The following is a 16,820-nucleotide window of genomic DNA, read 5'->3' as shown; positions in this document are numbered from 1 at the left end:
GACACATAGAATAGTTATTCAGAACAATCTTATTCCTATAAGGTTCTGTCATAAAATTATGTTAAAGTATAACTTTAAAATACAGGTTTTCATTGTCCTCTAACCTCATCTCTGTGGAATGTGTAAGTCATTGGAATATGTATACAGAATACAGCCAGTGGTGTTGTAATAGCATTGTAGGGTGACAGATGGTAGCTATACTTCTGGTGAGCATAGCATTAACTACAGAATTGTTGAATCACTATGTTGTACACCTAAACTATAATGTAACTTTGTATGTCAGTTATACTTCAAAAACATAAAGAAAAGCACCTCAGCTTAAATATGGTTAAAGATTAAAAAAGAAAAGATTGATTTGAAGAAAAAAAAAATTGATGTTGACAAAAAGTTTCATATTAAATCCCAAGAATATTAAGATCTTTAGGGATGCAAATTGATAGAGTGGTTTTTAGAAAATTTAAATCATGCAGCATTTCACTCACTTTTATAGATAGGAAATTGAATTTCTGTCCATCATTTTAGTTTGCTTAGACTACATATTTTTCTGTTCCCTCAGTCCTCTTTTGGCCTTCTCTGACCCATAAATATTTTTTTAAAAATTTTAATATTTTTTCTATTTTTGAGAGAGAGAGAGGCAGATCATGTGTGGGGAAGGGGCAGAAAGAGATAGACACAGAATCCGAAGCAGGCTCCAGGCTCTGAGCTGTCAGCACAGAGCCCGACATGGGACTCAAACACATGAACTGCAGGATCATGACCTGAGCCAAAGTTGGAAGCTTAACCGATTGAGCCACCCCGGCACCCCAACCCACAAATAATTTTTTAAAAATGTATTAAAAAATGTTAATGATATTAATATATTATTTGTTTTTGAGAAAGAGAGAGCAAGCACGGGAGGGGAAGAGTGAGGAGAGAGAGAATCCCAAGCAGGCTCTACTCTGTAAGTGCAGAGCCTGACGCGGGGCTTGATCTCATGAACCAGGAGATCATGACCTGAGCCAAAATCAAGAGTTAGATGCTTTAACCAACTGAGCCACCCAGGCACCCCTAAACCCACAAATATTCTTATACACTCAGTTACTCTCATCTTGTACACTTACATACAGTAAATCAATGAGCTCTGAAGCCTATAACTATCATAATTTGTTTTCTCTTGTCTTTTTCTTCTTCTACAAGGAGCAAAAAGGCCAGGAAAGGCCTTTGAGTGTAGAGAACAGCCTGTGGATTTAGATAACAGCAAAAAGTCACAGATGCCCAAACCTGTTAAAAATCTGAAGCCTGTCCTGTTAATCCTTTTACTTAATGATCTTCAGTAGTGGAGAAAATGTGCATTGTCTTTTGGCTGTCATCCATTTATTCTTTTTTCCTGGGGCATATTTGTATTTTAGGTTTATAAAATCCAAAAACCCATAAACATTTAGAAGTCTTTTATATTTTCTTAATAATGAAAATGTGGTTGATATATACTCATTTTAGACTGGATTAAAATTTAACTTTTGGGGGGCGCCTGGGTAGCTCAGTCAGTTGAGCGGCTGACTTCGGCTCAGGTCATGATCTCACGGTCTGTGAGTTCGAGCCCCGTGTCGGGCTCTGTGCTGACAGCTCAGAGCCTGGAGCCTGTTTCAGATTCTGTGTCTCCCTCTCTCTGACCCTCCCCCGTTCATGCTCTGTCTCTCTCTGTCTCAAAAATAAAAATAAACGTTAAAAAAAAAAAAAAAAAAAGACCTTAGAGTTTAAAAAAAAAAAATTTAACTTTTGGTTTAATTTTTACTTTCTTTGGTCTCTTTCTTCCTACTTTTCAATTTTTCCTTTCTTTAATTTTTTGAACTCATTGAAGTTAAATGTTAAAATCAGTATTTCCTTTTTGTTTTTTTTAGAGAGAGTGAGCGGCCATGAGCAGGGGAAGGGCAGAGCAAGAGAGAGAATCTTAAGCAGGCTCCATGCCCAGCCTCTACGGGGCTCAATCTCACAGAGATCAGGACCTGAGCTGAAATCTAAGAGTTGGAGGCTTAACTGACTGAGCCACTCAGGCTCCCCAAAATCCGTACTTTTTAACTTGAAGCTTTAAGAATTTTAGGTTATCATTTATTTAAGTTGCAAGGAGCATGTCGCTAAAGAATGTTATGATAAGAGATGAAAATTATTAATGGGTCCTAGAGGTTTGGAAAATTTTATTCAGTAACAGTTCAGGAAGGTATAAATGGCATGGCTTTTTCTGCCAGTTTTATCATTGTAATTTTGTAATTACCATGGTGTCTGCAACAGTATGCAATTCTTAATCTCGGGGTTGTGAGTTTGAGCCCCATGTTGGTTGTAGTGAGTACTTAAATAAATTTTAAAAAAAATTGTGTAATTATTGAGTTGGTCTTTTTGGCCATTCTCTCATTAATTAACCTTATTCTTTTCTCTCTTTTCCTTTTAATTTTTTATTTTATGACAGAAGAAAGGAAAAGATGTTGCTCTTGTATTTTTCCTACTCAGTTTGTAGGAACTCTCACTTTGACCTTAGGTTAAAAAAGCTTTGGGAGAATGTACTGTGCTGAGAATATAGCAGTTTCAATCTGTTTGGGTAAGCTTGGAATTGTAGTTCGTTGATGGATACTTAGTTACTGACCATTTCTTTTTTTACTAGATCCATTTTCAGTTAAGAGGAATGTTGCACGGAGCTTAAACAGCCAGCTTGTTTATGAATACGTTGTGGAGAGATTCAGGGCAGCTTATCGGTATTTTGCCTGTCCTCAGAGGAAGGGTGGAAATAAATCTACAGTGGATTCCATGAAAAAAGAGAAGGGAAAAATAAGCAATAAGAAACCAGTGAAGTCTGACAATATGGCATCCAGTTGTTGCATTCTACATGGAGAAAGCACAGAAAAAATAAATGCAGAAAGAGGTCAACCTGATAAATATGATGAAATGGAATGTACATCACAGAGATGTATTACTGAAGATGACAGTTTGTTGGTAAATGAGCTAGATTTGGCTGAACTTGGACAGGAATCTTCATCTCTTTCTACCAGTGGAGGCAGTGAATTAGAGCCAAAATCAATTAAGAAACAAGATGATTTAGCACCGTCAGAAACCTGTCTAAAAAAGGAACTCAGCCAGTGTAATTGCATTGGTTATAAATCCCCTGACCCAGATGAATCTTCTGGTACAGACTGCCAGTCAAATATAGAAACAGAGAGTTCACATCAGATTGTGAGCACTGACACATCTGCTACCTCCTGCAACTGCAAAGCTACAGAAGATGCTTCTGACTTTAATGATGATGATAACCACCCCACCCAGGAATTATATTATGTGTTTGATAAGTTTATTTTAACCTCTGGCAAGGTAGGATACCGTTTGTAAACAGTCTGTAAGATTTTGTGGTTGTTGTAGGACTGTATTTATAGTTTTTAGATTCAGAAATGTAAAAATAGCTTCTATGATGGTAGACTGTTATTTTCCATTGATATTTTGGTGTATATTTTCACTTTTCCTTTTTTTATTTTTTTCTGTAGTTGTCTTTAAAGAATGTATGTAAAACCTCAAAAGGTTTCAGTACTCTATTGCTAGTTGGTTTGCTTAACTTTCTCATATATGAAAGGATTCATCAGGCATTTTATAAAGATCAGTTTGGCAAAAGCAGCAAATATTTTAAATTTTGTTAATTTTCTATGTGTATGTTTACTTTATCTTCCACAAAGAAGATTATAAGGTTTGTAAATTCTAATAGTATTCCACTTTAAAGGTGGTTTTTTACCCCATGGGGTGGGTGAATATAAATTTTTAAAAAATTTTTTTAAATTTTTATTTATTTTGAGAAAGATACAGAGAGCAAGCGGGGGAGGGGCAGATAAAGATGGAGACAATTTCAAGCAGACTCCACGATGTCAGCACAGGGCCTGAATTCACGAACCATGAGATCGTGACCTAAGCCGAGACCCAGAGTCAGACGCATAACCAACTGAGCCACATAGAATATAAATTTAATGAAGATAGTTGAGCAGAAACTAAGATCAGGAACCAAAAGCGTGAAGCATTCAGATTCTGTCTCTGCCTTTGAGCTTTCCTTTGGATATTGGCATATCCTTTATAAACTAATGGAGTCTTAACTTTTCTACTGTTCAAGTGGGATAGTCTGAACTTCAACTTGATAAATTATAGAAAATAAAATACCCAATAACAGAAAATAAGCAGTGACTACTTTGTTAATAAAAGAAAGGTTTAGCTAAGTCACATTGCTTCAGTTGCAGGGTACATAATTGAAATATCAGCACCCAAGATGAAAAAATGATTATATAGGTCATGTGTAAACCAAGAAGAATGTTTTTGAAAAAATCTAGAAAGTTACCCAGTTTTATTGTTTTATCAATAATTATTTATTGACAAGCTTAAAATTTTTTAACCTAATTACTAAGCTGTGCTTCTTTATTCTTTGTAAGAATACATATATTGCATTTTTTTTTTAGGTTGTGGTGTTTAGGACATATGGACTGTAGAAAGGATAGATTAAATGGCAGGTTTTTAGAAAACCCTCTGAATTATATAACTGCAGTGTATGCTTTTTTTTTTTGTAAATTTTTAAAATTTTTTTTTTTTGAGAGAGAGGGAGAGAGAGAGAGACCGACTGACAGAAAGACTGAACATGGATGAGGGAGGGGCAGAGACAGAGGATGACATAAAATCAGAAGCAGGCTCTAGACTCTGAGCTGTCAGCACAGAGCCCAACGCGGGGTTTGAACTCGTGAACCTTGAGATAATGACCTAAGCTGAAATCAGATGCTTAACTGACTGAGCCACCTAGGCGCCCCATATACTTCTTATACCCCTTGGAAACTTATCTTTTTTCTTTAATGTTTATTTATTTTAACATTTTATTTCATTTTTGAGAAAGACAATGTGAGCAGGGGAGGGGCAGAGAGAGAGGGCGACACATAATTGGAAACAGGATCTATCTAGGCTCTGAGCTGTCAGCACAGAGTCCTATGCGGGGCTTGAACTCACGAGCAGTGAGATCATTACCTGAGCCAAAGTCATATGCTTAACTGACTGAGCCACCCAGTTATTTTAAGATAACTATCCAATTAAAATTTTTTTCTAGATATATGTAACATTTTTCTAGTATTTTCTGATAAATCTTTTAAAAAGAAGTTTTGAAAGCTAAGAAAAATTCCCGTGGTACTGTTAATTAGCCTATAGCACAGCATTGCCACAAGTAGAGGTTTTTGTATGTAATTTGCATCAGATGTCATGGCTAGGTAAATATCTAAGCTAATCCTGGAGGAGGAAGCTCTTTGAAATCTAGGCATATTACAATAAAGAAAGGAGTGGTGCTCTTCCTTCATTATGTGTTTTGTTCAAGTAGTTGGGATACATTTTTACTGTTTTAACTACCTGTCTGATAGTCCATTGGAATACATCTTATTTAATTTAATTTAATTTAATTTTTTTATTATTTAAAAAATTTTTTAAGTTTATTTTGAGAGAGATTGAGACAGTGAGTGGGGGAGGGGCAGAGAGAGAGGAGGAGAGAGAATCCCAAGCAGGCTTCCACACCAGCACAGATCCCAATGTGGGGCTTGAGCTCCCAAAATTGTGACATCATGAACTGAGCCGAAACCAAGAGTTGGATGCCTAACTGACTGAGCCATTCAGGTGCCCCACCATTGGAATACATTTTAAATGGTGGTATAGCGTTCGCAGTTAACTTTGTGGCTATTGCATAAGAGTTATTCCTTGTATGAAGCAAAGTTATTTTTAGAGGTCAGCCCTACAGTTTGGTTTCTTGAGTACCATGCTAATGTAATAAATTGAACCAGCTAGCCAAGTGGAGGGTTTTACAATTGATTATGAAGATAGAAAGTGTTTGGAGTGAAATGAAAACTGCCACTTCAAATTTATTTCTTCCTTTCCTTCCATTCTTTCCCTTCTTCTTTTCTTATTTCTTCTTCTTTCTTCTTTTCCTTTCTTTTCTTTTTTCCTTTCTTTTCTTTTTTCTTTTCTTTTCTCTTTTGTTTTCTTTTGTTTTCTTTTCCTTTCTTTTCTTTTCTTCCTTCCTTTTTTTGAAATTTTTTTTTTTTTTTAATTTTTTTTTTTCAACGTTTATTTATTTTCGGGACAGAGAGAGACAGAGCATGAACAGGGGAGGGGCAGAGAGAGAGGGAGACACAGAATCGGAAACAGGCTCCAGGCTCCGAGCCATCAGCCCAGAGCCCGACGCGGGGCTCGAACTCACGGACCGCGAGATCGTGACCTGGCTGAAGTCGGACGCTTAACCGACTGCGCCACCCAGGCGCCCCTGAAATTTCTTTATAATCAGGGCGTCTGGGTGGCTCAGACAGTTAAGTGTCTGACTTCAGCTCAGGTCATGATCTCGCAGTCCGTGAATTTGAGCCCCACGTCAGGCTCTGTGCTGACACCTCAGAGCCTGGAGCCTGCTTTGATTCTGTGTCTCCCTCTCTCTGCCCCTCCCTCACTTGCTCTCTGTCTCTCTGTCTCTCTCTCTCAAAATTAAATAAACATAAAAAAAAAACCCATGAAATTTCTTTATAGTCTACGTTGTTAAAGGTTTTAGTAGGTTAAAATTAATGCACAGATTTCATTTTGGGAGCTGACCAAAATGTTTGCATTAACCCATATGTATTACCTCTTCAGGTATTTTCTGTATCTTATGTATTTGGGTAAATCTCATCTTGATAATACCATTTTAGTGGGGAAGAAACATTAAAGTGTTTGTTCAAAAATGTGTTTTTTACATTTAATACTGCATTTTATTTATATGCTTTTTTTTTTTTAACCTCCTGAAAGCACAGGTTATCAGAATTGAGTTACATAGAAGAGTCTTTTTGGACCTGCTTTCTAAGTGGTGATGAAGTCCCTCAATAGTTTATTAGATAATTTTTTTTTTTACATTTGTATAGCCACCAACGATAGTATGCAGCATCTGCAAAAAAGATGGCCATTCAAAAAATGATTGTCCAGAGGATTTCAGGAAAATTGATCTAAAACCTCTACCACCAATGACAAATCGATTTCGGGAAATACTTGATTTAGTATGTAAAAGATGTTTTGGTAAGTCTTTTATTATTAGAGCTATTGTGAATAGATTCTTTGTTAGATTTTGAATATTTATTTTCTTATTTAAAAACAGTTTGCTTACGTTTTGTTTTGGTACAGGTTATTTAATAGTTTAGACACCCAACAATAGATATTTATTAAATGCCTATTAAATGCACAGCACTGTGGTAAATGCCAAAGGGAATACAGAGTCCATTATGTGTTGCTTTTATTTATTTATTTTAATTTTTATTTAATTTATTTTTTTAACTTACATCCAAGTTAGCATACACTGCAACAATGATTTCAGGAGTAGATTCCTTAATGCTCCTTACCCATTTAGCCCATCCCCCCTCCCACAACCCCTCCAGCAACCCTCTCTTTGTTCTCCATATTTAAGAGTCTCTTATGTTTTGTCCCCCTCCCTGTTTTTATATTATTTTTGCTTCCCTTCCCTTATATTCATCTGTTCTGTGTCTTAAAGTCCTCATGAGTGAAGTCATATGATACTTGTCTTTCTCTGACTAATATTGCTTAGCATAATATGCTCTAGTTCCATCCACATAGTTGCAAATGGCAAGATTTCATTCTTTTTGATTGCTGAGTAATATTCTATTGTATATATATACACCACATCTTCTTTATCCATTCACCCATCGATGGACATTTGCGCTCTTTCCATACTTTGGCTATTATTGATAGTGCTGCTATAAACGTTGGGGTGCATGTGCCCCTTTGAAACAGCATACCTGTATCCCTTGGATAAATACCTAGTAGTGCAATTGCTGGGTTATAGGGTAGTTCCATTTTTGATTTTTTGAGGAACCTCCATAATTGTTTCCACAGTGGCTGCACCAGTTTGCATTCCCACCAGCAGTGCAAAAGAGATCCTCTTTCTCTGCATCCTCGTCAACATCTGTTGTTGCCTGAGTTGTTAATGTTAGCCATTCTGACAGGTGTGAGGTGGTATCTTGTGGTTTTGATTTGTATTTCCCTGATGATGAGTGATGTTGAGCATTTTTTAATGTGTCAGGAGGCCATCTGGATGTCTTCTTTGGAGAAGTGTCATTCATGTCGTTTCTTCATTGGATTATTTGTTTTTGGGTGTTGAGTTTGATAAGTTGTTTATAGATTTTGGATACTAACCCTTTATCTGATATGTCGTTTGCAAATATCTCCTCCCATTCCATTGGTTGCCTTTTAGTTTTGCTGATTGTTTCCTTCGCTGTGCAGAAGCTTTTTATTTTGATGAGGTCCCAGTAATTCATTTGTGCTTTTGTTTCCCTTGCCTCTGGAGAAGTGTTGAATAAGAAGTTGCTGCGGCCAAGGTCAAAGAGGTTTTTGCCTGCTTTCTTTTCGAGGATTTTGGTGGTTTCCTGTCTTATATTTAAGTCTTTCATCCATTTTGAATTTATTTTTGTGTATGATATAAGAAAGCAGTCCAGATTCATTTTTCTGCATGTCGCTGTCCAGTTTTCCCAGCACTACTTGCTGAAGAGACTGTCTTTATTCCATTGGATATTCTTTCCTGCTTTGTCAAAGATTAGTTGGCCATACATTTGTGGATCCATTTCTGGGTTCTCTGTTCCATTGATCTCAGTGTCTTTTCTTGTGCCAGTACCATACTGTCTTGATGATTATAGCTTTGTAATATAGCTTGAACTCTGGGATTGTGATACCTCCAGCTTTGGTTTTATTTTTCAAGATTACTTTGGCTATTCGGGGTGTTTCTGTAGTTTTCAGTGTATAGATTTTTCACCTCTTTGGTTAGATTTATTCTTAGGTATTTTATGGTTTTTGTTGCAATTGTAAATGGGATCAATTCCTTGATTTCTCTTTCTTTTGCTTCATTGTTCATCTATAGGAATGCAACCGATTTCTGTGCATTGATTTTATATCCTGTGACTTTGCTGAATTCATGGATCCGTTCTAGCAGTTTTTTGGAGTCTTTTGGGTTTTCCATATGGAGTATCATGTCATCTGCGAAGAGTGAAAGTTTGACGTCCTCCTGGCCAATTTGGATGCCTTTTATTTCTTTGTGTTCTCTGATTGCTGAGGCTAAGCCTCCAATACTGTGTTGAATAATGGTGGTAAGAGTGGACATCCCTGTCTTCTCCCTGACCTTAGGGGGGAAAGCTCTCAGTTTTTCCCCATTGAGGATGATATTCGCGTTGGGTCTTTCATATATGGCTTTTATGATCTCGAGGTATGATCCTTCTATCCCTATTTTCTTGAGGGTTTTTATCAAGAAAGGATGCTGTATTTTGTCAAATGCTTTCTGTGCATCTGTTGAGAGGATCATGTGGTTCTTGTCCTTTCTTTTTATTGATGTGATGAATCACATTGATTGTTTTGCAGATATTGATCCAGCCCTGCATCCCAGGTATAAATCCCACATGGTTGTGGTGAATAATTTTTTTAACGTATTGTTGGATCCAGTTGGCTGCTATCTTGGTGAGGATTTTTGCGTCCATGTTCATTAGGGAAATTGGTCTGTAGTTCTTCTTTTTAGTGGGGTCTTTGTCTGGTTTTGGAATTGAGGTAGTGCTGACTTCATAGAAAGAGTTTAGAAGTTTTCCTTCCATTTCTATTTTTTGGAACAGCTTTGAGGATAGGTGTTAACTCTTCCTTAAATGTTTGATAGAATTTCCCTGGAAAGCCATTTGGCCCTGGACTCTTGTTTTTTGGGAGAGTTTCGATTACTAATTCGCTTTCTTTACTGGTTATGGGTCTGTTCAAATTTTCTATTTCTCCCTGTTTCAGTTTTGGTAGTTTATATATTTCTAGGAATTTGTCCATTTCTTCCAGATTGCGCATTTTATTGACATATAATTGCTTATAACATTCTCTTACTATTGTTTGTATTTCTGCTGTGTTGGTTGTGATCTCTCTTCTTTCTTTCTTGATTTTATTTATTTATTTGGGTCCTTTCCTTTTTCTTTTTGATCAAACTGGCTAGGGGTTTGTCAATTTTGTTAATTCTTTCAAAGAACCAGCTTCTGGTATCATTGCTCTGTTCTACTGCTTTTTTGGTTTTGACAGCATTGATTTCTGCTCTAATCTTTATTATTTCCTGTCTTCTGCTGGTTTGGGGTTTTATATGCTGTTCTTTTTTCAGCTCTTTAAGGCATGAGGTTAGGTTGTGTATCTGAGATCTTTCTTCCTTCTTTAGGAAGGCCTGGATGGCTATATACTTCCCTCTTATGGCCACCTTTGCTGCATCCCAGATGTTTTGGGCTGTGGTGTTATCATTTTCATTGGCTTCCATGTAGTTTTAAATTTCCTCTTTAACTTCTTGGTTAGCCCATTCATTCTTTAGTAGGCTGTTCTTTAGTCTCCAAGTATTTGCTACCTCCCCAATTTTTTCTTGTGGTTGATTTCGAGTTCCATAGCATTGTGGTCTGAAAATCACGGTATGATCTTGATTTTTGTACTTGTTGAGGGCTGATTTGTGTGCCAGTATGTGATGTATTCTAGAGAATGTTCCATGTGCACTGGAGAAGAATATATATTCTGCTGCTTTAGGCTGAAATGTTTTGAATGTATCTGTTAAGTCCATCTGGTCCAGTGTATCATTCAAAGCCATTGTTTCCTTGTTGATATTCTGTTGAGATGATCTGTCCATTGCTGTAAGTAGCGTGTTGAAGTCCTCTAATATTATGGTATTATCATCAATGAGTTTCTTTATGTTTATGATTAATTGATTTATATATTTGGGTGCTTCACATTTGGAGCATAACTATTTACAATTGTTAGGTCTTCTTGGTGGATAGGCCTCTTAATTATGATATAATACCCTTCTTCATCTCTTGATACAGTCTTTATTTTAAAGTCCAGATTGTCTGATGTAAGTATGGCTACTCCGGCTTTCTTTTGTTGACCACTAACATGTTAGATGGTTCTCCATCCCCTTATTTTGAATCTGAAGGTGTCTTTAGGTCTAAAGTGGGTCTCTTGTAAACAGCATATAGATGGATCTTGTTTTCTTATCCATTCTGTTACCCTGTGTCTTTGTTTGGAGCATTTAGTCCATTGAGATTTAGAGTGAGTACTGAAAGATATGAGTTTATTGGCATTATGTTTCTTGTAATTATGTGTTGCTTTTAAAGAGCTTAGACTCTGGATCTGTGCTGTCTAATATGGTAGCCACTATTTAAATTGAAATTAATTAAAATTAAAAATTAAATTCCTCATTTTTAGTAGCCACAACCCGAGTAGTGAGTAGTTACATGTGGCTGGTGGCTGCTGAATTGGACAGGCCAGATAGGCAACATTTCCATCACTGCATTGCTCTTGCACAGTTCTGCTCTAGATGGAAGTATGATATGTATAAAAAATGCCATAATTGGAAGCAGAATGTATTACATGCTGTAGTAGTAGAAAACAAAATGCAGGGCAAACAGTATTTTAACTGGGGTAGAACACAGGGATTGGAATTAATGATGTGGCATTTGAGTTGGACCTTGAACTCTTTTTCAGATCTAGGAGATTATACACAAAAGTGTAGGGTGTATAATTTCTTTGGGAGAATAATTGCCTTAGGTTTGGTAGAGTATAAGAAAGATAATTGAGGGAGAAAAGGCTATAAAGGTATTTTGGGAAATGCCTTACATAATTTTATTCAACAAACACTTATGGTGAACCTGGGATAAACCTTCACTCAACAAATATTTTTTTAAATTATTTGCTGTGCCCAGATAAGTTAAAATTTTTGATGTAATAACATTTAGTTCCCCATTGTAATATCTCCCACTTATTTCCTATCCCACCCTCTTGCCAGGCAACCACTTACCTGCTTTTAATTGGTATCCATTAGTTTGCATTCTCTAAAGTTCTATATAAATAGAATCACCTAGAATGTACTCTTTTTCTGAGTTGGGGTCCTGGCTTCTTTCATTTAGCATAATTATTTTGAGATTCATCCATGTTATGTGTGTAAATAGTTTATTCATTTTTATTGCTGACTTGTGTTCCATTATATGGAAGAGCCACAATTTGTTTACCATCCACCTGTTGATACAAATTTGGCTCATTTCTAAGTTTTGATTATTATAAATAAATCTGCTCTGTATATCTATGTGCAGGTCTGGGAATGGATGTACATTTTGATTTCTCTTAGGTAATACCAAGGCATTGAATAGCTGGTTTGTGGCACATTTTTTCCCCACAGCTTTATTAAGATACAATACAGTACATTTGTTTTTATTTATTTATTCATTTATATGTCTTTATATGAGCCCATGGATATTTTATACTTTGGGTTATTATCTAATACTACTTTTTCTTTTGCTCAAATTGTTCCAGATTTGGCCATTGGGAATTCTTTCAGTTGGTTCCTGTGACTTATACTGCCATCAGTGTGCGGGGTTTTTTTTGTTTGCTTGTTCGTTTTATTTTTTATTTTTTTTTTTTTTAGCACTTCCTTACTTTCTGGTACTACAAGATGCTCCAGGCTCATCATGTATGTTTTTTGCCCCAGTCCTAGAATTAGATATGTCTCCAAAGATCCTTGGTTCCTTTTATTGGAGAATGGTGTTAGAAACCAAGATCTGGATGCTAGCGTGCTTGCTGTTATGGGCTGTTGTTGCTTCTAGGCCCTCTCTGAGTGAGAAAATTAGGTGTATGCACTAACTTAAATATATGCTTGTATCTATAAAAATTTCTATATGTGACCATCTTATATTAAGTTAAACATGACTTTTGTACTGATGTCTCTAACTTGAATACATTACCACATGGCTCATTCAAGTCTCTTCTTTCTGCTTATCTGTAAATTTCCCACTCCAACAGTGAAAAAACTGGCCCCATCATCTGCTACCCATTTATTCAGTTGTTACATTTAAGTACACATGTATAACATTATCAGAACTATTATGTAATACCCCAATGGGAAATAACTTTTATCAACTATAGTACTTATGCATAGTCCCTTTTGCCCTTAGTCTTACAGTGAAGTGTGTGTTTCACTTTGAGTGAAATTGTCTTACACATGTAGATTCTTTTTGTCACAGCCTGCATTCCATCCTAGTCCCCAACCACCTAGATGATATTTTTAAAATTTGCCTACTGTAAAGTTCACTCTTTGTACTGCAAAGTTCTATGGATTTTGACAAGTGCATTGTATCCTGTATTTACCATTATGGTATCATACAGAATAGTTTTACCACTTTAATAATAATAAAAAAATCACCTGTAATTCAGCTGTAGATATACCTCAGAGATATTGTGGGTTGGGTTCCAGACCACCACAATGAAGTGAGTACCACAGTAAAGTGAATTAAGTGAATTTTTTTGTTTCCCACTGCATATAAAAGTTATGTTTACACTACTCTGTCATCTATTAAGTGTCCAATAACATTGTGTCTAAAGAAGAACAATGTATATACCTTGATTAAAAAATGCCTTATTGCTAAAAAATGCTAACCATCATCTGAGCTTTCAGCGAATCATAGTCTTTTTGTTTGTAGAGGGTCTTGTCTCAGTGTTAATGGCTGCTGACTGATCAGGGTGGCTATGACAATTTCTAAAATAAGACAGCAATGAAGTTTGCCACATTAACTCTTCCTGTTATGAATGATTTCTCTGTAGTATGTGATGCTGTTAGATAGCTATTTTTTTTTAATGTTTATTTGTGGGGGAAGGGGCAGAGAGCGACAAGGGAGAGACAGAATCCCAAGTAGGCTCTGTGCTGTCAGCATAAAGCCCAATGTGGGTCCCAAACCCATGAACCATGAGATCATGACCTGAGCTAAAGTCAGACACTTAGCCAACTGAGCCACCTAGGTGCCCTTAGGTAGCTGTTTTATCCATAGTAGAACTTCTTTCAAAGTTGGAGTCAGTTTTATCAACTTAAGTTTATCAACTTTATCAACAAAGTTATGTCATATTCTAAATCCTTTGTTGTCATTTCGACAATCTTTACAGCATCTTCAGGAGTTCAGAGAATCTATCTCAGTAAGCCACTTTATTGCGCTTCCATTAGAAGCAACTCCTCATCCATTCAAGTTATATCATGAGATTGCAGCAATTCAGTCATATCTTCAGGCTCCATTTCTTATTCTAGTTCCCTTGCTCTCTGCACCACATCTTTAGTTACTTCCTCCACTGAAGTCTTGAACCCCTCAGAGTCACCCATGAGGGTTGGAATCAACTTCTTTCAGACTCCTCCTGTTTAGGTTTCTATTTTGATTTCTTCCCATGAATCACAGATGCTCTTAATGGCGTCTAGAATAGTGATTCCTTTCCCAGAAGATTTTCAGTTTATTTTGTACAGCTCTAAAAGAGGAATCACTATGGCAGCTATAAACTTACAGAATGGATTTCTTTTTTAAGTTTTTAAATTTATTTTGAGAGAGAGAAAGAGTGAGCAGGGGAGGCACAGAGGCGGGGGGGGGGGGGTGGGGTGGGGTGGGGTGGGGAGAGAATCCCAAGCAAGTTCTGTGCTGAACTCACAAACTGTGATATCATGACATTTAAATGACTGAGCCACCCAGGTGCCCCACAAAATAGATTTCTTAAATGACAAGGCTTGAAAGTTTAAATGACTCCTGATCCATGGACTGTGGAATAAATGGATGTTGGCTTAGCAGGCATGAAAACATTAATCTTACTATAGATCTCTGCCAGAGCTCTTGAGTGCCCAGGTGCATTGTCAATGGAACATGTTGAAAGCAATTTTTTTTTTTTCTGCATTATGTCTCAACAGTGGGCTTAAAATATTCAGTAAACCATGTTACAAACAGTTTTGCTGTCATCCAGGCTTTGTTCATTTATAAAACACAGGCATAGTAGATTACATAATTCTTAAACTCTAGGATTTTTAGAATGGTAAATGAACATTGGTTCCAACTTCAAGACTCCAGCTACATCAGCCCCTAACAAGATAGTCAGCCTGTCCCTTGAAGCTTTGAAGGCAGGCATTGACTTTTCCTGTCTAGCTATGAAAGTCCTAGATAGTATCTTCTTCCATTATAAGGCTGTTTTGTCTGCATTGTTTAGTGTGGCCACCTTCATTAATGATCTCAGCTAGATATAGTAGATCACTTGTTGCTTCACCTTGCACTTTTATGTTACTCAAATGGCTTCCTCTCTCTCTTTTTAAAAAATTTTATTTACATCCAAGTTAGGTAACATATAGTATAATAATGGTTTCAGGAGTAGAATTTAATGCTTCATCACTTACATATGTAACACCCAGTGCTCATCCCAACAAGTGCCCTCCTTAATGCCCATCACCCATTTAGCCCTCCCCCCCCCACCCCCCGGCCCAGCACCCCTCCAGAGACTCTCAGTTTGTTCTCTGTGTTTAGGAGTCTCTTGTGGTTTGCCTCCCTCTCTGTTTTTATCTTATATTTCTTTCCCTTATACTCATCTCTTTTGTTTTCACTTTTTTTTTTTTTTTAATTTTTTTTTTTCAACGTTTATTTATTTTTGGGACAGAGAGAGACAGAGCATGAACGGGGGAGGGGCAGAGAGAGAGGGAGACACAGAATCGGAAACAGGCTCCAGGCTCTGAGCCATCAGCCCAGAGCCTGACGTGGGGCTCGAACTCACGGACCGCAAGATCGTGACCTGGCTGAAGTCGGACGCTTAACCGACTGCGCCACCCAGGCGCCCCTTCACTTTTTTTTTTAATGTTTATTTTTGAGAGAGAGAGACAGAGTATGAGTGGGGGAGGGGCAGAGAGGGAGGGAGACACAGAATCCAAAACAAGCTCAAGGCTCTGAGAGGTCAGCATAGAGCCTGACGTGGGGCTCGACCCCACGAACTGTGGGTTCATGACCCAAACTTACACACACACTGCACATCTTTATCCATTCATCAGTCAGTGGAAATTTGGGCTCTTTTTCTATAATTTGGCTATCGTTAATAGTATTGCTACAAACATTGGGGTGCCTGTGCCCTTTGAATCAGCATTTTTGTATCTTTTGGATAAACACCTACTGGTGCTTGGTCATAGGGTAGCTTTATTTTTAATTTTTTGAGGAACCTCCATACTATTTTTCAGAGTGGCTGCACTAGTTTGCATTCCCACCCACAGTATAAAAGTGTTCCCCTTTCTCCGCATCCTTGCCAACATCTTTTGTTTCCTGAATTGTTAATTTTAGCCATTCTCACAAGTGTGAGGTGGTATCTCATTGTGGTTTTGATTTCTGTTTCCCTGATGATGAGTGATATTGAACATCTTTTCATGTGTCTGTTAGCCATCTGGATGTCTTCTTTGAAAAAGTGTTCATGTCTTTTGCCCATTCCTTCACTGGATTATTTGTTTTTGGGTGTTGAGTTTGATAAGTTCTTTATAAATTTTGGATACTAACCCTTTATATGATAAGTCATTTGCAAATATCTTCTCCCATTCTGCCGGTGCCTTTTAGTTTTGTTGAATGTTCTTTTGCTGTGCTGAAAGTTTTTATAAACTTGATGAGGTCCCAGTAGTTCATTTTTGCTTTTGTTTCCCTAGCCTCCAGAGACATGCCTAGTAAGAAGTTGCTGTGGTCGAGGTCAAAGGGGTTGTTGCCTGTTTTCTCCTCTAGGATTTTGATGGTTTCCTATCTTACATTTAGGTCTTTCGTTCATTTTTAGTTTGTTTTTGTGTATGGTGTAAGTTCATTCTCCTGCATGTCACTGTCCAGTTTTCCCAACACCATTTGCTGAATAGGTTATCTTTTTTCCATTGGTTATTCTTTCCTGCTTTGTCGAAGATTAGTTGGCCATACGTTTGTGGGCCCATTTCTGGGTTCTCTATTATTTCCTTGATTTGTGTGTCTGTTTTTTCACCA

The 16,820-nt window shown here is 37.1% G+C and overlaps 1 protein-coding gene across 11 annotated transcripts in view; it reads left to right on the top strand.

Moving 5' to 3' along the window:
* The window catches only part of TUT4 (terminal uridylyl transferase 4), a 137,057-nt gene that overhangs the window by 81,796 nt on the left and 38,441 nt on the right, over nt 1–16,820 (top strand). For all 11 annotated transcript variants that reach the window (XM_030324613.1, XM_030324612.1, XM_030324607.1 and 8 more), the window contains 2 exons: nt 2,633–3,333; nt 6,906–7,056. In XM_030324613.1, coding sequence (XP_030180473.1) covers nt 2,633–3,333; nt 6,906–7,056 — 852 coding nt within the window. The remainder of the gene's footprint in view (nt 1–2,632; nt 3,334–6,905; nt 7,057–16,820) is intronic.

The sequence above is a fragment of the Lynx canadensis genome, chromosome C1 (assembly GCF_007474595.2).
Source record: "Lynx canadensis isolate LIC74 chromosome C1, mLynCan4.pri.v2, whole genome shotgun sequence".
Lineage (NCBI taxonomy): Eukaryota > Metazoa > Chordata > Mammalia > Carnivora > Felidae > Lynx > Lynx canadensis.
Note: the sequence above shows the minus strand (reverse complement) of the source record. Positions and strands in the feature narration are given on the sequence as shown.